At 39.4% G+C, this 27,678-nt stretch overlaps 2 protein-coding genes across 2 annotated transcripts; one reads left to right on the top strand and one right to left on the bottom strand.

Annotated features, from left to right (window-relative positions):
- Positions 1–124: 124 nt before the first annotated feature.
- On the top strand, positions 125–27,678 carry cdc73 (cell division cycle 73, Paf1/RNA polymerase II complex component, homolog (S. cerevisiae)). The gene is made up of 17 exons (XM_042497637.1): positions 125–270; positions 1,178–1,283; positions 1,478–1,547; positions 2,064–2,126; positions 2,386–2,438; positions 3,705–3,793; positions 4,314–4,527; positions 6,069–6,167; positions 6,653–6,731; positions 8,112–8,176; positions 18,687–18,744; positions 22,365–22,400; positions 22,596–22,683; positions 23,221–23,382; positions 25,291–25,391; positions 26,531–26,672; positions 26,813–27,678. The coding sequence occupies exons 1-17, from the start codon at positions 140–142 to the stop codon at positions 26,847–26,849; spliced, it is 1,593 nt and encodes a 530-aa protein (XP_042353571.1). The 5' UTR covers positions 125–139; the 3' UTR covers positions 26,850–27,678.
- On the bottom strand, positions 11,011–15,434 carry LOC121951351 (beta-1,3-galactosyltransferase 2-like). The gene is made up of 2 exons (XM_042497638.1): positions 14,562–15,434; positions 11,011–12,985 (listed from the first exon to the last, which is right to left on the bottom strand). The coding sequence occupies exon 2, from the start codon at positions 12,759–12,761 to the stop codon at positions 11,493–11,495; it is 1,269 nt and encodes a 422-aa protein (XP_042353572.1). The 5' UTR covers positions 12,762–12,985; positions 14,562–15,434; the 3' UTR covers positions 11,011–11,492.

Here is a 27,678-nt window from a genome sequence, read left to right as displayed (position 1 = left end):
TGAAATAAATAAAGCACAGTTTCTTACTTTTGTCTTTTACAGTTGTTGTGTAAAGTTTGATTAAGATCAGGCGTCCTGCGAGGCCACATGATGTTGATAACTGGGGGCCTACAAACACACTACATCAAGACAAGTGAAGATGGCGGATGTGTTGAGTGTTCTTCGTCAGTATAACATCCAGAAAAAAGAAATCGTCGCCAAAGGAGATGAAGTTATTTTTGGAGAGTTCTCCTGGCCGAAAAATGTCAAGACCAACTACATAATCTGGGGGTATGTAAGTGCTAAAATATGTTTAAATCGCTTCTGCAGGCCCGCTGCTGGAGCTCAGCGGTGCCTTATGGTGCTCCTAACAGCGGAAGGCTCGCTGGCTAGCTGCTAAGATGCTAACATAACTCCCCCCTCGCTTGTTGTACTGCGACTTAAAACTTTAAGCGCTCTTTAGGTACTTTGGCGTGATACTTAAGTATTGTGTCATAGACCGCATGATTTCTTGTCTTGCCTCTATGCGTTTCAGTTGATATTTTTTCAACTTACAAGGTGTTTATGAGAGATGTAGCTACAGCTAAACTTGCAGTAGTGATGTGATGCTAACTGTGTAGCGGCGCTAGCTAGCGCTGAGTTGTGTTCCCATGGAGTCAGGGGTCCAGTGGGTCAAGCGGAAAGACTTGTGTTTCTGGAGTCACTTATAACTTAAAAAGCAGCTTTGTTTACCGTGTAAAAATCAAACTTTGCTCATGTAACGCAGGAAATTAGGCTGCCGAAGGATTAGTAGATTAGCTAACGGGATAACTGTTGATAGTTCCGCGTTAGATCGATTTCAGAGCCACTGTTTCGTCACTTTGAGAATGTAACTTTACTATATTTCAGGGTTGGAAATTAACTTTTTTGACCTCCTGCCACTGTGGCTGATGGCCTACTAAATCTACCAGCCACTCAATAGATTACAATAATTTTTTGGTTGCCGAGTGAAGCAAATATAGCAGCCACTTTTTTGTTTTTACCAGTCTTTGGCAGGTGCTAATTTCCATACCTGTAATATAGACTGAAACACCTCACATGAGCTTAAATGTGCAACCTTCAGTAGTCAGTGTACATTTTAGTCATATATGATGATGATCAAATAAACATGAGTGATTGAGTGATTGTTTTTTTCTTTGCTTGTGTTTCTACCCTTCAGTACTGGTAAAGAGGGCCAGCCCAAAGAGTACTATACTTTGGACTCTATCTTGTTCTTGCTCAACAATGTGCATCTCCCGCATCCATCCTATGTGCGAAGAGCTGCAGTAAGTGGTTTGGAATAATATCAAAGTACCTTTAGCTGTCAGTACTAGTCTTTCGCTGTCAGTACTAGTGTTATTTGAAGACACTCTGCTATGCTATCCTCTTTTTTTGTCTTATCTGTAGCATATTTTAATTATTTTATACTCACAAATGCCTGGAAGCCTTTTTGGGTGACATAATTGTATTGTGTTTACAGACAGAGAACATCCCTGTTGTCAGACGACCTGATCGAAAAGGCTTGCTGTCATATCTCAATGGGGATAGTTGTAAGTAACATTTTGGAGATCTGTGGTGATTATATGTTGTGTTTGCTATTGTGTGCAGGATATTAAGAATTTGTTCATGTGCCCTTCTATCTATTAAAGTTTACATCTTTTGTAAGGGCATTGCATGGGGCACTTATCCATAGTCAGTGTATTACCTACAGTAGAAGTCTGTTGGTACACCACCAGTTTGGAGAAGCAGGCAGGAGTGCGAGCACGGAAGCAGTGCACTGTTGTGGATGGGGGCAGCAACAAAAACTATTTTCATCACCTACTAAAATTCCCACCTAAAAAAAAACAGTCCATAACAGTTTAAGTCTACACTGACTCTAGTCAGAATCAGAATTTGTTTTGTTGCTGCTATAACACTTTGTCCTAGTTTCTCAATTATTCTTTTATTGAGTAAAACATTATACATTAATGCTAGATTTCATTGATGAAACCCTACAAGGAGGAGCCTAGCTGTAGATGTTTGATTGATTACTTGTTAATCCGGTTTCTGATTTTGTCTTTTCACAGCTACATCGACAAGTATTGACAGAAGTGCACCTATAGAAATAGGTTTGCAAAGGCCAACACAAGGTAAGTGTCGACCATATTTGTTGCACAGAGTTTGAAGAGGTATTTCATTCCGCACTAATAACTATTTTCTAAGTTAATTTTTGAAAACCATGACCAAAACGTAATACATTGTATCTTGCTGTTATTTTTTTATCTGCTATTTCTGAGGCTGGATCATATTTTCACAAATTTTTCAACTTTAAGTATTGCAGTCAGGAAAGTTGGTATAAAGCCAAATGGACTCTGTGCAGTGAAATAATACCACTTCTCTGTTTCTTAGTCAAAAGAGCAGCTGATGAAGTATCTTCTGAAGCCAAAAAACCAAGGATTGAGGTAAACTGACGTGAAATATCTTCCATGAACAGCTGCTTAGTATAAACACTATACTCACATGTTGGTCAGTGCAGCTCTGTAGTATTTACTTCCTTTATTTAGTGAGCAGGAACAGTTCCAGTACACTGAGACTCTTTTACGTAGGGGGATGTTTTGTGGATTTTTGGTAACTGTTGGATAATCAATAGATTCCACTGTAGTGAACCAATACAAATGTTAGTATTTTAACCACATTCAAATTGAATTAGACCAAAACTACTTAGAACAACGTAAAAGAACAGAACTATTTGTATCTAAGATGACTGTTAAATTTTGATTGAAGGTAATTTATTAAGCATAGCGTAAAAAAAACCCACTTCCTCCGGGGATTTTGGTTATTGAAACATTTTAATCCATTTGATTTGGCTAAAATGGAACAATCTCTGTGTTCCATTAGTAATTAATGAATTTTGTTGAAGTCACACAACTCAATTATAAAAGCGAGAGGTGGGAAAAAAAATCTGTTCTTACATGCATCACGATGCAGATGTGGACAATTTGACATCGATTCACAAATGTCAGCAATTGATTTTCTAAATGTTACTTAATCATGTGATGTTGACGGAACGAAAGACGCAGAACCAAAAGAGCAGAGTAGCACCATTACAATCTACAGCGCAGACACGTTAACCTGTCAAGTAATTCAACTTCACAAAAGGCAGAATCTGCAAGTATGTTCAATTATTATCATTATTATCATTATCATTTATTCATTTTCATTCATTAATTGAGCATTAAACAACTTAAACCATCTCAGTGGTGAAGAAATTAACTCAGTGCTCAGTCTGTTTCACCTCAGAAACCCTGTCACAACCTGTTCAGCATCTTTGCTTTTTCTGTAGCTCACACTGCAGCAGAGAGGCTGCTCTTAAAACATTTAAACCACACAGTGCAGCACGCTGCCTCCATCTCATTTTTTTACTCTCACACCGACAGGAGACTGTACAGTGATTTCAAATTACTCATTAATTAATACAGTTAAACAAAAAGGCTGCAGAGCATTTATCTTAATTGCCTGTTATCTTTCATGTTGTATTCCAGTGTGTGGTTTGCCATCACGATGTATTGGTAATCATTTTATAATCGTAGCCCTTGGAATCATAATTGAATCGTGCGGTGTCCAGAGATTCCCACTCCTAGTCATGGCTGACCTGATAAATGATCAGATATTACATCTCGTTTCATTCTGTAGTTTGCTAATGTTGTTTACACTGCTCTCCTCTGAAGGATGAAGAGCGGGTGCGTCTGGATAAGGAGCGTCTGGCTGCCCGTCTGGAGGGCCACAAAGAGGGCATCGTGCAGACAGACCAGATTAGGTATGATGGATTTGCATCTATTGCATTTGTACATAATATGCTTTCTGAATGATAGTATATATCAACCCACCGAGCAGGAGTCTCATTTATAAACATTGCGTATGCACAAAACAAGCCCTGAAAGAGGCATATGCCAATTGCAATGCAAAAGTTGTGATCTGTTAAAACAAACTTGACAGGAGAATGTGGGCACCTGTACAGAAACTCTGACCCACGTGTACAAATTATTTTGGAGACGGGGGAAATTGCCATGTCAGATGGAAATATGATGAATTGAAGCCAGATTGTCGAAAATATATGTGAGCGGCATTAATATACCTATAATGATACTTCTCACATTTAATTTCGCCTCCTATCGCACGTTACTTGTAGATCCACTTTATCATAAACATTCAGTCCAGTAGTTTTTTTTTTTTTTTACACTTTTAGTATAGATCCTACGCACTGTTTTAGAAATGAGACTCCAGATCATTGAAGCAGTGAGCGGTTTAGTTGATCCCAACATCTTTCTCTCCTCCAGATCACTGTCTGAAGCCATGTCAGTGGAGAAAATCGCAGCCATCAAAGCCAAGATTATGGCCAAGAAACGTTCCACCATCAAAACAGATCTGGACGATGACATCACCCTGAAGCAGAGAAGCTTTGTGGACGCTGAGGTGGATGTCACCAGAGATATTGTCAGCAGAGAGAGGGTCTGGAGGACCAGGACAACCATTCTCCAGAGCACTGGAAAGGTCAGAGTCCACTTTGGCAGCAGTCAATTGTATTTCCTTAAATGTGGCTTTTCAACAATGCTCTCATTTTAGAAGGTTCATACTGATGTAGACTTTCACCAGGCATTCATTTTTTGATTGTTAGCTGGTAATGTTGTGCCATTATTCAGCCTCATGATTCAGTATAAAATGGTCCAATCACAGAATGAGGGGACAGAGATATTCTGCCTTTAAGCCTACAGTGGAGGTACTGGATGGGACAGGTGTGACAGGTGTGACATTTTAATAACCGGTAGATTTTTATGCTATAAAATCACACCCTGGAGCACATTAAGCGGCTGTTGTTTTGTTTTGTTTTTAAATAGCAAAAACAGAATAATGAAAGATCTTTGTTTCGGCAGAATTGCAGGATCTCTGTGTAGAAAGGACTACTGTAATCTCATTGGTAAAGAATCATATTTCAGACCTACATTTGGAGCTTAACTCAAGACCACTTTAACATTCATACTTGAATTTGAGAGCAGCTGGTCTATTTTACCAAACCTGCTGAACACTCAGGGAAAATGGCCTTGTGGGAAAAACTTCAGGATAGCCTGTGTGAATTCACTCACTGTGTGAATACCCTGAGTGTTGCGAGGTGAAAATATCAAACACTAGATGGCAGCAATAGAATGATTTTCATCCAGTGTGTATTTATCTACTCTCAAAATATGTTTTCCACTGAAGGACTCAACATGCTAATCTCCAAGCTAATAAAGAGTTGATTGGCTGGATGCCTGGAGTAAATCTTTCTGGCAGCCTATAAATAATTTTTCAAATCCAATGTCCGATGGCTCGATTTAAAAACATATCTCTTCTCCTCTGTTTTTGGATGTTATTCCTTTAAGATGGGCCCTAAAAGTCACAAAAAAAGTGTGACTGTGTAAAGGACAACTTTGTGTTTATTCTCACAACATTTCTTTAATTTTAAAGTTGCAGTTGACTAATGTATGTAAATTTGCCACATAGGTGATCATATAACATAACTTAATGCTGCTAACGCATGTGTTTCATATGTGTCTTCCGGTCCTTAAACAAATAACATTACACCCCTGCTTTTAAATGCATAGTCTGTAAGCTTGTACTGTATATATTAGTATGGTAAATTTAATAAAAAAGGAATGAATGATAATCAAATTGTATTAAATATGTCTTATCGAAACATGAAAATTAAAATAACTTGTAATAACAGACTATGAATTTTAAGATCCTGTGTACCATGGACAGTGAGATAGTCTAGCACAAACTCTGCAGTAGATGGCACTGAAGAGTGTATTCAAAGTGTTTCCTTATGTAATATTAGATACTTGAAAGCATATAGTATTACTATCCAGTTGCATTTTAAACAATTCTAATAAAGGGCAGTTTTGGGAGTTTCATCTGTTTATGTCTAATCCTTCTGGTATTGATCCTGAAACCTTCATGTATTTCACTTACTGCTGTTTTCCAGATGATGAGAAAAGCAATCATTTAGTGTCAGGGTGTTAAACTCATCTTGTCCTTTTTACACTGCTCTTCTGCAGAACTTCTCCAAGAACATCTTCGCCATCCTTCAGTCGGTGAAAGCCAGAGAAGAGGGGCGAGCACCAGAGCAGAGACCAGCACAGAACACAACTCAAGTGGTAAGAACAACTCTCTGCGTGCAGCATATGTTCGTTAATGTTTTCCAGTTTCTTCAAGGTAGTTTAAATTTGGCCCAGACACAAGTCGAAATCAATGTTAATGTTTGTGCTAATAGCTGTATGCTAACAGAGCATGACTTGGATGAACCTGTCATTGTTACTTTTCCTTTCTCATTCCTTTCTCAAATAAATCAAGCTTTTAATGAACTGGAAGGTTGACAGTTGTTATTAAAGTCACTACAGGTAACAGCAGCCATTTAAAATAAACACACACACACACACACACAAAGATATTGTTCAGGACGCTGTACAACATGATGGAAAAAATACTACAACCTGCTCATGAACGCGTATATTGGCAGGGCACGTCATTGTTCCCTTTTAAAGCAGCAGCAAGTCTATAAATGGCTGCTAAGGTTTTGAATAAACGTTGTACTGACAGGTTTGTACAGTAATGAATTGTTTGTGTATTGTGTTATTTCCAGGACCCGTCCCTAAGGAACAAGCAGCCTGTCCAAGCCGCTTACAACAGATACGATCAGGAGCGATTCAAAGGAAAAGAGGGTGAGTTTGATTTTTGCTCCTATAGCTAATTATAGTCTTGATTTACTATTGGTATCAAGAAAGATAATGAGAGGTGTGATGCACGCAGAGCACATTGCATCTACAAGACCACCTTTAGAACCAGAAGTGCCGGTGGATGTCAGGCAGGTAAAATAAAAGTGGAGCCCTCACAGCAGCATTGCTTTGCTGGCCCCAAGGCACAAAAGCTTGGCATAACTAATATATATATATATATATATATATATATATATATATCAATACAGATTTAAGCCTGTCCAATATTATATAATAAACAATAACAAAAACATTAACATACACTAACATTGTTCAGTACTGGGATGATGATATGACTTGCAATAAATAAACAAATATGATAGACCCCAAACATTGAATAGCGAAAAAAGACATAAATTATTCTGAACCTTCGTATTTTTACAAGCCAAAATTGATGCACATTGGGTATAACTTTTGTATTTAATTATTTTAAAAATAGTACCGTAAAAACAATTTAAAAATTAGGTATTTGGGGACACTTTGTATTATCGTGGAGTTTTCTGACAATTCGATTTATTTATTTTTTTTCATAATATGCTTACGTATGCCCATGTAGAAATGAATGTTGTGTTTGTTGCTACTGCTCGGTCTTTGTGTCATCAGGTGTAGGATGCATAAAGGGCGGTGAATAGAGCCTTTGTTTGCAATACAGGGAGGCCGAACCAGAAGCAAATGAGCAAATGCATTAGAGCTTCATTTTCATGCAGCATGACATAATGTATCTTTATAGAAAATTGCCTATTGTGTAGGTCCCATCTGTTCATAATTTAAAATGAAGTACTGATTTAGTGCTGAGCTGGCAAAAACATATCGTCCAGGTATTGTATGTTCATTGCTGGATTCATGTGAGAATCCCAGGATCACCAGATCACACACAAATCCCTCTTGTCAGGCTTCAAGTAAGGTGTTTGTGTGTCTGAGGGGGGTGGGTACGCTCTGTGCTCTGAAATTGTGGTGCAATAAGTAACCACATGTTATATTCCAATAGTGCTATAAAATCTCTTTGTGGAGACAGATGTTTTAATTGTGGCGGTAACCCTATACTCCACGTCTCTTGTTGGTGCTCTCATCTCTTGCAGTCGTACCACAGCATCATCTCTGAGTACAGCAGTAATTATCCTCTGAGCTCTTCTGTTTATTTTTGTAACAGGGATTTTACTTTTTTAGCAAATACATCAAATAGGGGCAACATACAATGAAAAATTAGTAGAGATGGGGTTGAAAATATGTTTTGATTAAATGTAAGAACTGAAAAAGGCAAATTTGTTACATGTTTCTAACATTATATTTTATTCAGCTTATCCTTTGTTGTTTTTTTTGTTTTAGAAACGGAGGGTTTCAAGATCGATACCATGGGCACCTACCACGGCATGACCCTGAAGTCAGTGACGGTAAGAACAAATTCTGCTGTTCGCTGATAGTGTTGTAAGAATCCCAGAGCTACACTGCATATGAGTTTCCCTTTGCATATTTTGAGTAAATACCCAATTCTAATTATTGCTATCTGCTAGAGCAGCTGTTAACCAAAGCCTCAGTGCGACCTATTTAATGAGGACTGTGTTTTTAAAGCAGTAAATGCAAAAGTCTTTAGCTTATATTTCCTGTGATATTATTGTCATGTTATGACTCACGTATCAGTCAGTTGACACCGACTTTGTCTTTGTTTCTCATGGAGGAAAATTAATTTTGTAAAAATAATCACATTTTTAAAATAAAATAGAGTAATTCTATGAAAAAAATATTGCTGGTCGGGCTGCACAATATATCGATTCAGCATCAACATTGCAATGTGCACATGCGCAATTGTCACATTGCAGGACATGCAATATCAAGTAAAGTAAATTAATTCCAACACATCATGCTACAAATTTTTTGCTGCTTGATACAAAAGGAACGAGTTACTTGTGTATACGATAAAATCTGGTGCCATTTATTTGTTATGCAAAGTGAGGTTTTCCTTGTGTGTGAAAGTACTGTGCACCAGTCTGACACAGTGAAGTGCATGCTTTCCCAAAGGTACAATAGTCAGGAGAAAGTGTCAAGCTCTGGTCTCAGTATAACGACTGTAAAAAGCTCCTTGTTTTGTTATTGCTTCCCAGAAGAAGTTATTTTTAATGTAACGCTATCACAATGTTTCAGACCTTTCTTCATCGCAGAGTTGCCAGTCTGTAAGAGCTAGTTACCAGCTATGAGCCTGGCTAAATGAATAAGCCTAAAGAGACCAGAAATCTCCCATCTACAGTTTAGAGCTGCAAGGCTGGAAAGTTAATGTTAATCTAGAGAAAAGTCTGTCTGATAATCAACTGAAGCACACTCCGCTAGTAGTCAACCACAACCTAAAAATGAGCAAGGAACAGGAGCGGAGCAACGTAAGGGGGCCCCCTAATATTACTTTACGTGTAGGTTCATTGGCCCTCATCTATAAATCTGTCATACGTACCAGTGCAGCTCTGAGCGCAGAAATCATCCTACGACAGGTTTCGCGTGTGATGTACGAAACGTTCTTGTCTTGCCAATCACAGCTTAGGAATGACCCGCTATTGAGAAATGTGGCCACTGAAAACAGTTGTCACTTACATATCCCATCTCAATATGTTATTGGTTCAGAGGCCTCGAACGGAGAATTTACAACATGAAGAGATTTATTACGGCCAAGAGAAGAAAACTTCTCTTAGCTCGAAATGGAAACACAGATGCACTGCAGGTTCAATTAAACCAAGTGGTTCTATTTGCAGCCTGAAAAGTGACATAAAAGAAAGTCATAAAAACGCAGTAGCTTATCGAAAGAAATAATTGCTGCAGTCAACAGGGATGCAGTGAACAACATTTACTATATAGGTCTGTGATATGTACTGACCTACAGCCTACATATATTGATAATATTCATTGCTATTATAATACTAAATCAAAAAGCTTATAATTGACCCAGACTGAGGAGCATGTGGCCATGTGTCTCAGGTCTGCTTCCATTTTGGGCATGACAGGTGGCTGAAGAGACACAGAAACACCACCTGTATCTGACCGGACGCCGGTAAAAGTTTGACCACCTAGGCTAGTAGTATTTACACTTTTGTAGGGTTTTTAATTGACGATTTATTGATAAATGATATAAATATGCTTTGGCTTGTCGATGTTTAAAAAAGAGAGAGTTTCAGATGAATCAGACCCGGGCATCACCGGCGTTCAGCCTGCAGCCCGTCCCACAGAGCCGGGCAACTGCCAACAGTGAGAAAGCGTGTCCATGTGGCTGTTATACATTTTTAGGTGATTAATATGTAGCTTCAGATGCTTAGATACAAGTCAGAATATGGTCTTCTAAGAATTCTCCAACTCAGCCAGATTCATTTTGCTGCACTGCCAGTCCACCCTGTCTCAAACTTGTGCACATGATCTCAGACTTGACGTGAGATTCGATCGTAGCCTCTGTTTACATCCACATTGATAAAAGCCAAGGTTTACTTGGAAATAATTGGATACCCATTTTTCTGTCATACTTTCATTTAAAATGAGGGCCATTGACTTTAGTCTGGAGTGTTAGAAGAGCATTACCTGAATACAGTGGTTGCTGTTATTATTATCATTATTATTATTATTATTAATATTACTAGAATGGTTATATATTGTTATTATTTTCTATGCAGATCCATTCCCTTACAAAATAGCCCCAATAATTCAAAATTATTTTCCAATAGAGCTATTTAAGCCATCTGGTGAAGATTCCTGTGTTTTTCAAACCGCAGTATATTAGGGGTGGGAATCCCCAGAGGCCCCACAATGAAATATGACAATGATACTAATCGCAATACTGTAGAGTACTTTTAAATGTTAGGCGGTACACTGAGCATTACAATAACATATATTGCAATTTATTACCTTTTTTTAGCTGGAAATTATTTCCCCAAAGGAAAAGTCTCTATAAATCAGTTTTCAAGTCAGTTTGTTTCACTTCATTTTCATTACAATGAAATATATAATGTGGACTGAAAAGGCAATTAACTTTATTATTCTAGTGGATTACTAAAAGTTTAATTTGTATTTCTAAAATTGTTGATTTATTGGTTTAAAAAAAACTTATACTTGGCGTCTGTGTATCGATAAGATATTGCCATGCAAAAATATCCCAGTACTGTGCTGTGTCAACCGCCATGAGGCAGTATGTCACTCAAGGAATCTGTCATTTCCAGATTATATGTTTTGGTCATTTGATTCACAAAAACTGGCCGGTCCTGCATTTGTTGTCAATGTTACAATCTTTAAGCACTGGCATCATGTTTTCTTGTCTTTTGAAAAGACTTCATTGACTTTTTGATACACATGTGGAAACTTTTATTGTCACTGAACCCTCTCTACTCCAGTTTTAGAGTAGCCTGTATCTGTAAGGCAGCATATATAAAACACATACAGTAGATCTTACATTATTACTGAAACGTAGCCTCTGCACCACAGTGAAACACAGCTTATTCTTTTGTAAAATAGAACTGTACATAAAATCTCCAGTGGTTTGACTCAGACATATAAACCTTTTTCATATCATCTGTACAAAATTGTCAATAATTGTAGCACATTTCATCAGTTAATACACAAGACTTATGCAGAGGTTTGTGTTGTGTTCCCATGTGGATAAATTATGGATCAATCCATTGATGTTGAGAACAGAAATGTCTGAGATATCTATCATTATTTGTATCTAACAAGGATAATTGTCAGTTACTGAGCTGGTCTCTCTCTGTTCATTCTGCTTGAGTGTGTCCTGCCTGCTCTCAGTGTGTTGATGCAGGCGTTGCGTTTGTTGCTCTGCAGGTGGTGCCAGTATTTCAGCAGTTCATTGGGATGAAACCCATGTGATGTTATTAGATGGCTGTATTTGCAGCTGGAATAAGACACCCGCCAGTGGTTGAATAGGAACTCATTGGGTGGAGGAGTGGGCTCGATCCGTAGCTCGGCCAGGCATATTCCTACATACACATCCTCCAAATGCAGGCGACTGATTCTTAGCGATGCACAATAGATTTTTCTTGCCAAGTCTCCAGAGAATACATAACCAGTCCCAGAGCAGAAGGTGGGATACTTCTCACCTGGGTACAGCTCAGGGGGCATGTACCATTTGCTATTTTTGTTTCGGTTGGGTGCAAAGCCTCTCATGTTATTGCCTGTGAAGTAGTTCTTTTTAGGCTGCAGTTCTGGCCTGAGGAGCTTGTAAATGAGGTACTCTGTGTTGACGAACATGTCGCTGTCTGTCTTCATGACATAGCTGGCTTGTGGGCAGTGCATTCCCACCCAGTTCATTCCCATTAATGTCTTTATGGTCAGGTTTTTGTAGGAATCGAGAAAGTCCTGCTGAATGATGTCATGGTATCTCCGGCTCTCTGCCTCTAACATCCGCTGCTGTAAAAGTCCCAGCTCTCCCTCATTTTTACCCAGCAGAAACAACCGGATGAATCCTAGAGCTGGGGCCACACTCTCGTTGCCCCATGTCTGCCGTATGGCATTTCTTGCTTCCACCTGCCGAGCCTCAGTGGCTATCAGCAACACCAGAAAAGGTGCAGATCTGCTTTTTGTACATTTGTTTGGCTCGTTGATGATATAAGGGAACGGCCCATGGGTTATATTGTCGCCAAGATCTCCTTTCACACTTTGGCTCGTATTGGCTGCCAGAGTGTTCTCAAAAGTTGGGTCTCCTTGAGGAGACAAGACACCCTCCTTCTCAGGGGAGCTGACGTTAGCATCAGCCTTGAAAGTCGACTGAGGGACAATGACAAACCTCCATGCTGAATGTGGGGCACTCGTGTTCCATTTGGCTTTGGTTGTATGAAATTCACCACCTCCGTACACCAGAGGATGGCCTCTCCACCGTGGCATACCTGTAAGTTTAGGCAGCCACACCTGGTGTACCAGAAAAACCAGTAGACCTAACAATGAGAGGAGATAGAGAAATTTAGCTGTGTGTGTACAGCAGTGGCGTCGTCTCCACTGCATGGTTTCAGCAGGACGAATTCACTCAGTCAGTCGTCACGCTTGTAAGGCCGACTGTCAGCAGCTTCTGACCCGTCCTTGATCCCTTGTGGCAAAGTGAAGTGTGTTTGGTGGGTTCCTTAAGGGATCCAATGTTGATCTCTCATTTTAGAAGTAAATCATTTGACAGTCACAGATGATGCTGCCTGATAACGCAGCTGTACGATGTGAATCCGCTCTAATGTTGCCTAGTAGACAGAGGAGAAGAAGGGACATGTTTAAGCAGTGAGATGGATACAGAATGTTACATAAAAGCTCCTATACTCAGTATTTTTATGTTGACAACCAATTAATTAACAACATATATGAGAAAGGCATCGCCCTTCATATTGAACACCGAGAGTTTTGACCCGGCTCTACGGCCCCCCCCCACTGTATGGGATGTTTTATTATTTTTGATTTTATGGCCTTCAACTTCACTGTTCACTTTAACTGCTCTCATCAAGTAGCTTTTTTTTAGTAAATAATAACCGAAATAGTCGCTGCGCAGCACCATATGGCAGACAAAGTTAGGAAGGAGCCGGTGAACACTGTGGATCATTTAGCAGCCAGTAAGTAAGTAAGTGTAGCAGTAAGTGGCTTCATTTTGACCACAAACCCATTTTAGCATTGTTAACTATGTTAGCACTAGAAGCTGTGCTAATAGTGATAACGTAGTCAACAATACTAAAGGGGTTTTATGGTTCAAAACTGAGCCGCTTACTCACCGGGGCGAGCTGGGGGCAACCAGAGGGCGGGCATAATTGTCTCACAGCGAATTGTCTGTTTGAAGTGCAGATAACTGAAGAGTTTCAAAATTAACCAGTAGATCTACATGTTAAATGTCACATCCCCAAGCAGTGGCATTGCCTATTTCTCGCTGCAGAAATACATTCGTGTGGATTGTCTAGGCAAAATAATAGTAAATTTATGAGCTGGCTGCCATGTTGTTTCTAAAAAGAGTACGTCACCAGTGGGAAGCGCATGAAGCGGCCAGTTGAGTAGAGCAGTGCGTCCCCTGGCGTCCTCACTGGTTCTGATGAAAATGCTGTGCCATTCCTTCACCACTCTTCACAGATGATTAACATTATAATGTTAAAATACTAGTTACAAATTACGACAAGCCAACTGGCTTTTCTATATCAATGTCTACATCAGCACTTTACAAACTCCCATCCCAGAAAACTCACAAACAGTGCGCACATTTTTAGTATTCAGTGTTGTCGTGTTTGCACAGCAGGCTAATGTAGAACAATATAAAATTTGTATAGTGTTGATTGTTAAAGTTACTTTCACATCGTTTACTGAACTTTGTTTCAGGCCACGTGATTGTCAGTTTTTCGGTTTTAGTTTGAAAGGAATATTTCATGTTTCTTTTCAGACAAGAATAAACAACCATGTTCTGCTTTCTCAACTCAACATTCTTTTGCTGTTGAAGAGCATCCAGATAAGGACTGGTTTTAGAAAGAACAGCTTATGTTTGCGTGCTGCTAGCACCCTGAACTGCAGTGTGGTCTCTCAGTTTTTTACTGAATTACACACTACCCTCTTAAAGGACCCCAACAAGACAAAGAGTGGTTTGTGAGAGCTCACAGGAGCACTGAAAAGACTTCTGTTAGCTCTCTTGCATGCATCAACAGAAATAGAAGTGAGAGTTTCCCTTACAAAGGCACACCCTTTACATCCTGTCTGCTGTGTAAAAAAACTGCGTTTTGATTCTGCAGCATAAATTATTTGCCCAGCATTGTGTTGATGTGCGTTTGCATTTTAACTGCATAAACTCACCCATTTGAATTTCAGTACTCGTCTTTTTCTGGTATCCATCGTTTCTGACTGTGATGAATTACAATCCTCACACACTGATCGTCCTCTTGGTCACTGCTCCTACCGTGCCTTAGTCAAATCACATACAGGTCCGGTTTGATGGCTCATGTTCTCATTTATTTCCTCTACAATTTGCGACATATCATCCTCTTCTTTTAACCCAACCCACATGTGGCTGTTACGCAGAAAGACAGGGAAATCTGGTCCTCTTCCAGGCACTCATAGCTATCTACCACATGCCTGCACAAGTGTGTGCATGTGCATGCATGGGCAGAGCATGTGTCAGAGCTCCAGTGTTGCAGCCTCTCCATCTGCCTTGGCGCATTGTCCCCAGAGGCTTGATGCTAACGGTGTTGCTGCTGTTGCCTTTGGCCAAAGGGAGTAGAGAGTCAGTGGCTGACAGTTAGCTGCAGCTGTGGGTCCTTCCGCCGCCCTCGCCTGTCGTATTGTATATATCACAGCAGCAGCGCATTGACGGGGATCATGGCTGGATGATACACAAGCCTTGCATGTCCCCGTTTGTTCAGCTTCTCTTCTATTTCCATGCTGATTTCCATTTCCTCTCGCTCTTCCTCTTTAAATCACATGCTTTCATGTTAACTTCCCTCCCCCTCCCATGTGCCTTGCTCTCCTTTTTTTTGTTTCCACTTTCCTTGTCCTCACCCTCTTCATTCAGCAGCCCATCGCACTCTGCTCTGCGCTGTCCGCTGTGTTGTCTGCAAGAGGGCTGGAGGGGTGAGAGCAGCGGGGGTGGAGGAAGATGAACGGGAGGTAGCGCTGTGAGTTGTGTGTTTTTGTTCTGATAGGCAGCTCCAGGCTTGGTGGCAGCACGTTCTTCCACCACATCACGCCGTCTCTGCTGCTGTTGCTGCCTGCTCTGTTTAAAGGGGAGGGGGTGCGGTGGGGGGTGGGGGGGGGGGGGGGGGGTTGGGACTTGACCTATTTGTATTCACGCCCACTCTCCAGAAAGAGGAATGAAGCATTATCTCAATTTGGCGTGCTGTGAAGTAAGAGGAGAAGGGAGAGAAGCCTTCACAACGGCACCTCTACTAATATCAGGGGTTTGCAGCTTGCCTTAAATGTCAGGATGCATCTTATTGTGCAGTGATGGACAGTGCAACTCAAAAGCCTGTTCAGTCACAGTCTTTATTGGGTCTTCTGCCAATCTCTTGTATTGGATGATAATTAGAACACAGATAATTACAACAATGTTTCCACTATGCTCATTGAGCCGTGGTGATCTGCAACGGCTGAATTTTCATATTTAGGCATTGTCATTTTAATTCTGCCACAGCGTGACTGGGAGCACTATTTTCTTCCAGAAGAGGGAGGGGGAAGAGGGATGCTGTTTTTTTTTTTCATGTGTGCCTATGGGCAATAATGATCCTTTCAGATGCCCAGCTTTTATTAGGCTCAAGATTAAACTCTTTATAAATTGAAAGTTAGATTAAGAGAAGAGGTTGGAAAAGGAAAAGTTGTAACTTCCATTCACAGAAAAAATTAAATAGTAGCTTTCTTAGCAAACATGTATTTGCTGGGAGCTGTATTATTTACAGAGCTAATAAATGGATACAGTCATCCTGCAAAAAAAGTGAAATACGGCTCAACTTGAGCCACAACGCAATGCAACGTTATCAGGCAAGACACTGCACAGGCCAAGGCAGCAAGCTGATTATGTTTGGGTTGTGGCCAAAACAAGACATTTGACATCATCCTGGGCTTTGGAAAACACTCATCAACATATTCTGACATTGCATAGACCAGACAACTAAACGAGAAACCTACAGTGCAAATAAACATTATTTGCAGCACTATTAGCAATTCAGATGTGTTCTATTCTATTAAAGGATTGTAAAATCTTGTATATGTGATTTAGTCCATGTGTCTATCATTGTTTGACCATAAAAGTAAGCCCAGCTGTTGAGCACAAACTACTTTACTTGTACTGTTTTATCTGTTATTATTTCAATGACCATGCTGTACCCACCTAATAAGTGCAGTATTGCAATGCCAGTCTATTGAGGATCCAACCGCAGGAGATGGCAAGCAACCGCAACTATGTTCTTAATTCCTGCAAGCAACATTAGAAATTTCTTAATCATATCTCTATTGCTGATTAGGTGACTCTTTCCTTGTTGTAGTCCTTTAAATACTGTATTGCAAAGCAGAGTGTATGTTGGTGCAAAGTGTACTGTCACTGAAGTACAACCACCGAAGCTGCTGCTGATCTGCAGACAAGCCGTTTATCTGTAACTGACAGTGATCCTGCAGTGTTGCTAATAGACTCTGCCCTGCAGCTAGTGGGATGGGAGGAGAGTAGATAAATTTGATACTCATCAACAGACCTTGGTGCCCACTAACAGCTTTTAGTGTTTACTTTATTTCTATTATTGGCAAAGAGCTTTTCTTTCTCAGTGCTCATTTTTGATAGCAGAGTTGCTTTGATTGGCAGGACTGAACTGTCCTGCTAATCAGTTAACTGGATGGGGACGAGTCTTACTAGCGCCTTCATAGTAATTTCATTGCTTATGCGATTGAGGATATTCTAAATGGCTCTTATAAAGTCTTCACAATCTGTTCATTACTTGTACTGAGGAAACATGGCTTGAATAATGTATTTCAAGAGACCTACTGAGCACGATAACAAAGCATGTATTACAGTTTGAGGCTTCGCTTTTTAGATTCTTCAGCAACATCATGGTCCAACCAAAAAGAAAAGGATATGGATATTTCCATTGATTGATGTCTGAGACGTTATACACTTAGAATTCAAGCACATGCACCTTGAACTGCAAATTGAATGAAGACTATGATTTTAAAAAGAAAACTGCTTCACTGATGGTGTCAGCCTGTGGTCTTTTCAAAGAAGAAGTGGTGATAGAAATCATTCAGTGGGTTGGACAGACAGTTTCTCATGGACATTTTGTAGTAAGGGCAACAGTCGGCTTTGTGCGTCTCTCCTGTCACAGAGAGAGTGAGTGAAATCAAGGTGTGCTAAAATGGTTAGTCAACTTATCAATTAGTCGATCCACTGAAAATTAATCGCCAACAAACTTGATATCTGACTAATAATGTAAGGAATTCAATGGGACAGTTCATCCTAAAATAAAAATTAAAACATATTTTTCCTCATACCCTAACTGCTTTGTATCAGTCTAGATTTTTAGTTTTGGTGCGAGTTGCTGAGTTTTAAAATGTAGTTTGGTAGAAAGAAAAAAGTTCAGTCATGACAACAGCTCATAACAAGAATTCAGGTGATGTTTCCTGGAAAGAGACATTGCTGTTGAGTATTTCAAATTTAATTTTGGTGCTCTGAGCACCACAAGCAGAGTGCCATCTAATTCCGTTATACTGGAGAGAAGGCAGACGTCTTCGCAGCAGATATCACCAACACTCGACGACACACCAGAAATATCTAGATTGATGAGTAGCACTACAGGCAAGAGGAAAAATATGTATTTCTGATTTGGGGGTGAACTGTTCCTTTAAGAAGCAAAAATGCTTCTGTTGCAGATTTGGGTGCTTTTCTCTGTTTTACATTTTTCGTAAACTGTCTTTTGTATTTTAGACTGTCAATCAGACAACATTAGCAAGTTCAAGGCTTCACACAGCTCTGGGAAGTCTTGATGGGTAGTTTCCACAAACTGCACAAGGTTTGCATGTTTCTGTAGCTCCTGTCAGCGTGAGCTCCAGCCTGCAGGAATGTCATTGGATGATTGATTACTGCGGGACTGTGACCCTTAGCGTGGCTGCGTTTAAAGCCTCTGACTTCCTATCTGCCACAGGCACACATACACAAACACTCATGCACACACTTACTTCTCCGTTAGGGAATCATAGTGACCTGGCAGGAGTGGAAGGCGGAGCAGCTGTCATCAAAGCACTTTAATGGGGGGAATTCAATAAACGTGAAAGAGGGTCAGAGTTTTTTAATGGAACTTCTCTCATTTTTCTGTGACTTGTTTCTTAATCTATATTTTCTTCTTAGACTATTTTTAAGTCTTATTTTTGTTTCTGCAGTGTTTGCTTGGTTAAAGGCATAGCATGTTTATGAATATGACCCTTGGGTGTTGTTTTGTTTTGCAGGAAGGAGCATCTGCTCGGAAGGCCCAGACTCCAGCGCTGCAGCCTGTCCCACGTCCAGGTTGGTGATAAATTCAAAAATCCACATTCATCCAAGCATATGTCTGCTTACAATGTTTTTTTGCAAAGGTTACATGATGCTCATTCATTCTGATAACTGCTTGTGTCTGAGTCTACATGCTGTTCTTTATCAGAGAGAGTGAGAGGAATTTTTGGAGTTGTTTTCTCAAAGAATAGCCTTGGTAGCAGAGGATTGTTGACAACAGCAGAGCTCTTCAAAATCTGGATGTTAGAATAATTTGCCATAAAAAACAGATGCATCCTAAAAGATTGTAGGGCAGCATGACATGACCCTTAAAAAATCTCCAGAGTATGTATTGACACAAAGTAGCATTTTTTCCCATGTGCAGTTTCACAGTAACTTCCTCTTTTTCTGCTAATTACGCAAGGGTCAAAAAAAGTTGAATCTATGTTCCCCCTCAAAAAGTGTGATTCAATTTAAAAGTGATGTTTTCACCTCTGAAGAAAGATAGTTGATTATTGAGTCTCATTCCCTGGTCATAAAATACAGAAGCTTTGGGTTGGTGATTCAGTGTGACTACTTGTAATTTAAAGTATTTAAAGATTCACTTCACTTTCTATCATTAACCTCTGTATCCTTGACCTGAGTGACACGTGGCTGAGTGTGATTTTCACCACATCCTGGCTGAGAGAGGTTTCACTGCCTTTTAGTATATGTGGAGCAGCTGTCTGCATGTGTCCATCACTTGGACCCACAGCTGCTACAGGGACAGTGAGAGGAGAAAATCATCAGACACTAGCAGCCGTTTTGTATTTTCAGGGGATTTTCTTTATTTTTTTTCTATTTCTGTCTATTAAAAGAGATAAAAAGAAACGCAATATCATATATTATATTTAGAACATTTGCTCCCCATCCCCACCACCACCACTGATAAAAACATGAAAGTTTTATTTTGAAGGACTTCTAGAATGCGACTCACTTGCAACAATGCCTCTGGTAAAGTAGGTGACAGTGTGGTTGCAAGCTGTAATAAAACAAAAAAGAGTAGAAGAATTAGTGATGTTGATGCTCCGCTCTGACAGATGGTGCAGGGAGAGCAGGCTGCTGCTGCAGCAGGGTGAGTGCTGGAGGAGGACTGGAGTAAACATGGCAACAGCTGCTCTAATACAGCCACAGACTTGTGAATAAGATAACTCAAAGATGGAGTTATACTTTGTCATGGACAGACTATCAACACCAGTGTTAGAGAAAAAAAGTGCTTTAAGATTTAGAGATTTAAGTCTTAATATTATGAGTAAAAAAGTAAGTCCTATTTTGAGAATAAAGTCATATAATATATACATATAATCGGTTCCTGTAACTATTATGTGCATGTTTTAGCATTTTCTGACTATCCATAGGCTACTGTAGCCGACAGTATTTTGAGTTGTAAAAAGTTTGGACTACAGTGGGGCATCTTTCACTGGTAAACTTGGGGAAGCAGCTGTGAGTTTCACTGAATCTGAAGTGGTAGATTTTGTATTTGTGTGGACCATAAACCACACAGTAATGAGATTTATGCCTGATCAGGGGTGATTTCAATTAGTTTGGGTTTTCTTAAGGTATTATAACTTTATTCTCATTAAATTATAACTTCAGTATTCTAATATTAAAACTTTTTTTTCTCAAAATGTTAAAACATTATTCTTCCAGAGAACATAGATATGTGGGACACATTTAAAATGTGCAGAAAGTTTTCAACAAGATCAGAAATCTTGCTGAAAGGCATGTGAGTGTCCAGGGCTTAAAGAATTCATTTATCATTGATGTGTATAGGGGCCACATGCATAATTAAAGAATAAACAAAAGACACAAAAGAGGAGGGACAAGCAAATCATGCCTACATGTGTGTTGACTGTAGCAGAGGTAACAGTGAATGAGAAAAGTTGATCTACAGGTGAGAAAAGTAGAGTGAGATACAAAATGCCTGAGGGCCTCACTGCAGTTAATTCCATTGTATTAAATTTACTTGTAATGTTTTCCTTTACACAACAAGACATTTTCACCAGAAACTGGTGCTTAAAATTTCACCAGAAAGCAGGAAATGAAATATGTGTGACACTCAAAAAGTTTCAAGGGTTTCCTGGGTTTCAAAGTTTCCACAATGTTAAAATTTACATGACCAAAGTGTAATTTAACATTGTAAGAAAAACAAAATCTAGATTTTTTTGATTAGGGTTGCACCAAACAGAAAAAAAAAAACAGTTTAATAGAACAAATATTGTTTTTATCAATTTGATAGAACAATTGTTTTTTTCAATTAGTTGATTACTATAATGATGTATCTATTATTTTCAAGATTATTTTTTTTTATTACATTATATTATCAAACAATTTATCACCCCCAAATAAATATTAAACCTATCTCACTTATATTTAAATATTTGATTCACTTATCTCTCTTTAAAACAGCTGCATATTTTAAAATATCTGCTCTGTTATGACATTAATAATGATAATAGACCGCTTTTGCCTGATCAAAACTCATAAGCTGTGATGTATACATTAATTTAATCACTGCATGTTGCAGCAGAACTTTCCTTGACCTGGATATCAGTTTTTTACTCAAGTACATACATGACTTGAAACTTAAGTGGATATAACACGGGTTTATTTTATCACTGTAGTATTATGTAGTTTAGATCAATACTGGCAAATTCATTTTTGCATCGGTGTGTGGGCCACGGAAAGTAATTAAAATTATTTACAGACTGTAACAACTGTATTACTAAATAAAGCCATTTTCTCCCTCCTACATGGGCGTTAAAGTAAACACAAAATATCACATTTAAGCTGCAGCTTGTTCTCCAGAGGAATCAATGCTTTGAGCGAGTGCAACTCATTTCACTGAGATGTGTCAACCCACATTTTACAAATCGTTGTATTCCTGTAACTAATGGTGTCGATTGCACTGCTTAATCGCTGCAGCTCCATCTGTGATCAGATTTCATACTCTCATTTCTCACAACCTCGCTTCGCTTTCCTTTCACTCATCTGCAGAGAAAAAATGATAAGGAACTTCACTCAGCCTTGAGCATAAAACTGCTTGGTCAGTCTTTTGTAGTATTGACTTCTGCAACACATGACTATACCATAGAAAATATGCACATGATTTCCGGGTGAAACTGCTTGTGTGAAAGGGACTTTTGTTTGGAGACAAGAATCAGAAGTCTGTTTTGCTCCTCAGAAATTATGGGCCCAACTGGTTGACTGTGATACATTTCTCCCAAAGGAATTCATTCTCTTGAGCAGCTCAATGACAGATGAAGAAGCTTTAAATAAGAACGCACCTCCTGCAGACTAAATGGTGTATTTGCAGCCTGGGCTCTTTTACGTCTTTGATTTTATTTAAGCTTTTCAAGTGAGCAAGTTCTCAGTGAATAATTTCACAGAATCACGTAGTTAAACCTTCAGCTGAAGCATTTCATGTCATACTTGTTATATTGCAGTTTAGTAGTTCGTGGAGCCCTCCAGTCCAACCCTGATGCTTACTGTTGTTGGTGGAAAAACAGTTGTAACAGGAGTAACCTGTGACAGGTTAACAGTATTAAAGCCATTTATAAATGTGATAATGAAAACATGAATTTTCCACATTTTTCATGTGTCTTTTTCCCTTTTAGTTTCACAAGCCAGACCGCCACCGAATCAGAAGAAAGGTACTCTACTTTCATTCAGTCAGATACATGTTTTTGGCGTTCGTATAAAATAAAGTCTACAGTACATAATGTTATAGAAATAAGCATTTTTTATAGAACTATGTCTATTTTTTCTGTTACATAACTACCTTCTTATTTGACTGTCTTTGCAACACTGCCTGTGTTTAAGACCTTTTATCATGAATTTCTCGACAGGGTCGCGGACACCAATCGTCATCATCCCCGCCGCCACCACATCACTCATCACCATGCTTAATGCTAAAGATCTCCTGCAGGATCTAAAGTATGTGCACAATGAGAACATTTAAGGAGAGAGATTGAAGTTATTGTTTTCTTAGTTATAGCTCAAGCTGAAACTTTTCATCATCAGAGCATTTTGCAAATGTTTATTACATTACGTCACGCTCATGCAAACATCACAGCTTAGCATGATGCTGCATGACGTTTTGAAGTTAAGTCATAAATTCAGTGCAGGTGTTGCGGTTTGCAAACGTAAGCCAGTTGTTTTCCTCCCTGGTTGTTAAATTAATTTAAAAAGGTACACTTGTCAGCATCATTTACTTATGTGGAAATTGGCTATAATTATATATATAATCTATAATTCATCTAACATGCAATCTCTCTTCTTATTACATCACACAAACCGACCTGAAAAACCTTAAAAACATGGTTTTGTATCTTTCTTTGTTTCTCCATCATATTAAATATATTTTGAGAAATTGCTGTGCCTTCAAGGTCTTGTAAGTATGTATGTTTAGCTTCTATGAAATATTGTTAATGAGATACAATAACAGTATGACTTTTGTTTGTACCATATCAGGTTTGTTACGCCAGAAGAGAAGAAGAAGCAGGGCATCCAGCGCGATAATGAGGTTCTGCTTCAGAGGCGCAAAGACCAGATCCAGCCTGGCGGCACAACACTGAGTGTCACTGTGCCATATCGTATCATCGATCAGCCCCTCAAATTGGCTCCACAGGACTGGTGAGCATTAAACCTCTTGAACTCCCTTTCTACCACAGACTCATTTTTGTCTTTTTTAGGGGGAGATAGCAGTTCGGCAGTATATGCCACATAGCAGCACTGTGTGTAACCTTTTTCTAGTCATAAATATGTGGTAAATATTGTATTTTGGTTAGGTGCCTTTTCTTTCAAAAATTGGTGCAGCCTTGCCTGAGTTATCTCTAGAGCTGAATTTCAGTGAATGGATATTTTCGTCCTCTAAATATCTTTTGCCCGGATTAGGCTTTTAGGCTACACTTATTTATTACTCTTATGGCTTTTTTCCTTGCAGGGCTTTTGTTGCATTCTGCACTAATGTCTGCCTCTCCTCTGCTCGCAGTGAAGCAGCATGCGCCATAGATGACAGCAAAATGCAAGAGACTCTCTGAAATAAAACCAGTGATTATCACTCAAGTAAATGACATAAATGAACAGTGTCATGCTGCGTTTTGGTGTTTTTCATGGCATGTGGTGTTTCACAGGGGCTCTTACCCACACAGGAGCTCAGCAGAGTGGAGGAGAGACAGATAGTGGAGAGCTTTAGAGTTGATGACGGCTATGCGTGTTACATTCCTGTGCATAAAAGTTTTGCATATAAAAACACCCGTGTGACAGCTGGCGATCCAAAGAATTGGATCGAGCTATAAATAGTTCAGTATAGCCGATTCTGATCAGTTAAAAAATGCTTTGATAAGCTGCAATACAAATCTCTGAGATAGTATCAGGTTTGTACAGTAATGCCCAAAAAGGGTGGAACCCTTCTCTAAAAAGAGAGACATTGATTACATAATTTATTTATGTTTAATAAAAATGTTATTTTAAATGAATTAGCCTCTTTGCTTTAAGTGAAGTCCTTGAAAATGGAAAAAAAATGCTTAAAAGTGAAAACTGAGGAAGGATCCCTCTCTTTGGACGGTTAGACATTCAGAATAATCAACCTGATCAATGTACTGTAGAAACAATACAGATGACAAATATTATATATATAACCCTGAGCTATCCAATGAATTTCTGTTTTCTGTCTTTCTAGGAATGACAAGTTGTTATTGTACAGCCGGTTGTTTGCTTTAATCACAGCATGAAACAGCCTCGCATTAGTCCGCTCCTCAGATGGCTCAGCTGTTGACACCAGCGTCTGTGAGATTGAGTCATTAGCGTTTGATAAATATGAATCAGGATTGCACATGCAGCTGGTGTGACATGTACAAGCTTTGTGTTTGAGGATATTTCAGGAAAAGTGTTTCAATTGGTGCAAAATTCTGGCTGCTATGTAATCTCATTTTTTTTAGTTTCATCAGAGAGGGAGAGGGCTGTGTGTCTTTTTCTTTCAGTTGTATTTTCATTATGTTTGCACATTTGTTTTAAAAGAGCAGGGACTTACATCCTTGTCAACATGGTGGCAGTCTGGTGTGTGTTGTGCAACACAGTTGTCAAACCCATTGCTCTTACTGTATATTATATAGAACGATGTTTAATTTGAATGTCAACCCTCGGTACACAAACCAAAGTATAAAGAGCAATAAATCTACCAGCTAACAACAAGACCGTTCAAACATAAACACATCACGTCACATCGCTCATGATATCTTGGTATGATATCAAGCGACATTGCAGCACCTTTAGTAGTAACTGGAGGCAGCAGCATGACACCCAATAAGAATACACTGAATAAATAAAACTATATTTTGCAATTTACATGACCTAGTTTTCCCAAGATGCTCCCTTCACTTCTGCCCACCAGCTGGAAGTTTTAAGGTTTTTTTTTTTATCAACTGAAATAACGTTTATGCCATCACAGAGAGAATAAAGTATTGACAAAAGTCACCTTTAGGTACCAGAATCTGTTCAATGTGAACGGTACCCAACTCACGTGAATGTGTCTTCCTGCAGGGACCGGGTGGTGGCTGTGTTTGTGCAGGGCCCTGCCTGGCAGTTCAAAGGCTGGCCGTGGCTGCTGCCTGATGGATCTCCTGTTGACATTTTCGCCAAAAGTAAGTAATGTAGACTCTATAGCACTTTAGAAACGGTTGCCATATTTGTAGAGTCATCAGAAAATGGTTGCTAATTCTGACAGACTGGTTATGATACTATATTATTGGTCCAGTGTATTAGTGTTTTGTTTCCCACCATCTTTAAATCACATTGACTTTAGAAATCAGTATAACATGTCTATACTTCTCAGTCTGAAGTAGCCTCAGTATAGGCCTCTCATGTAAATATAGACATACCAGGACCTGGATGAATGAAAATCTCAACAGACAAAGCTCATGTGAAGGTCGGCTCTCCATGTATGAAGGCAGTGTCCTTGCTGCAGCGGCTGCGGGTTCGATTTCGGCTCGTGGCCCTTTGCTGCATGTTGCCCCCTCTCCTCTCCCCCCTGTTCACAGTATCTCTGCCCTATGAAATAAAGGCAAAAATGCCCAAAAATAAACTTAAAAGAACCCCAAAAAAACATTTGGTTAAGATTGTGCTTGTTCCTGATCCTGCAATTTGAGGATTTCCCGCCTGTCTCCTGTTTATACTATCACTTTGGGGTTTTAGGTTGTTGATCAGACTGAGCAAGACATTTGAAAATGTCACCTTGAACAAAAGACAAAAGTGATGGACATTGTTGTCATTTGTTGACGTTTATAAAAACCATGTTTTAATACTAACACTTACAGAGAAAATAGGCTCGAGGTTGGTTATGACAGCTTTGTTAGAAGAAAAAAAACAAAATGTCTGTGTGCGTTCAATTAAACCTAGCTGCCATTAGTTGGGACTGGAGAAAATGTATTCTCCTATGAATCATCTCCCAGTTAAAAAACAAACAGCATGGTTGCCTAACAGCAGACATTTCCTGCCATGTCTCAGACACGACTTCAGTAAAGAAACATAAAGTCGACACTGAGGTTTTGCTGCTGCAGGAACATTGAAATTTTAATACATTTTCACTAAAAAAAAAGAAACGGTTGCATTTGCCTTGTTTTTCTGCAAATTCTTTATTTTATTTATTTATTACTTATTTGATACGAGATGAAGCTGGCCCTTCAGGTTTATGCACATAATCTGCCCCCCCACCCCTCCACCCTTCAAAAAGTTTGGACATCCCTGATCTATACGAAAGTGTGCATGCATGTTTGCCCACCAGTTCGAGCCTTTCATTTGAAGTATGACGAGGCAAAGACAGACCCCAACGTGCAGAAGTGGGATGTGACCGTCCTGGAGCTGAGCCGCCACAGGCGCCATCTGGACCGGCCCGTCTTCCTGCGCTTCTGGGAAACCCTCGACAGGTCTGTCTTTATTCTTGTGCATGTTAATGCCCACCCATCATTTTTTTTGTCCCCCGTGCTGCTGTTACCTGCTCATGAACAGTTAAGACAATGTCGTTGCACCGACTCACCTGTCGTCTCTTCTCTTTCTCGTTTATCAGATACATGGTGAAACACAAATCTCACCTCAGGTTCTGAGCCGTCATCACAGCGTCCATCTCCAGAAATCCTACAAATGAATTCTTTGACCTTCCAAATTTCCTCGGTCTCCCTCTTGCAGAGGTAGCCCATCTCATCCAAGCTGCCATCTTTCAACATGATCCCCGTTTTAACACGTTATCCAGTGGGCTTCCTTCAACACTTCCTCTCAATGCAATGCGCTGGATATGTTACTCTGGACACTGGAGAGGAGATTTAGGGGATTTTTGTGTTTTTGCTGTAATTGTTTTCTAATGTTTTCATGTAGTTAAACAAAAATACCAAAATAAGTTTTATATAAAAAATGCAACATACTGTGGAAACAAGTTAAATGAGATATTAAGCAGCATAACGGGGTCGGAGGTTTTCATTTTTGTCAATGGTTAAGAGGGAAATATTTTGAATCCAGAACTGTTTGGAACGAGAGAAACGTGAAAATGACTCTCGGTACAAACAAGACTGCCACTGAGTTTGGGGAAAGAGACTTCCTTTACACTTTACTTTTTTGGGGGGGTGGGGTTTGTGCTCTAAATGTACATACAGTATACGATATGATCAAACCTGTCTGATCCAGAGCTCTTTGAGCACAGAGGAGGATGCAGGTAAGTATGATATGTTAATACTCTGCTCTGCAACAGTGAGATGATCTCAGTCCAGCAGTCAGTTCCCTAGCTAAGTTTTTGATGGATCAGCACATCTCCCGGTCATGCAATGACCTTGTTAAAGTCTGTTCTTTCTTTGTTGGTGTTGTGATAGGGGAGAGAAATGATGGGAAGGATTGCTTTAAGTTGTCACATGAAAATAGACAATAAAGCCTCAGAGAAACACA

The sequence above is a fragment of the Plectropomus leopardus genome, chromosome 12 (genome assembly GCF_008729295.1).
Source record: "Plectropomus leopardus isolate mb chromosome 12, YSFRI_Pleo_2.0, whole genome shotgun sequence".
Classification (NCBI taxonomy): domain Eukaryota; kingdom Metazoa; phylum Chordata; class Actinopteri; order Perciformes; family Serranidae; genus Plectropomus; species Plectropomus leopardus.
This window is presented reverse-complemented; position numbering and strand designations above follow the sequence as displayed.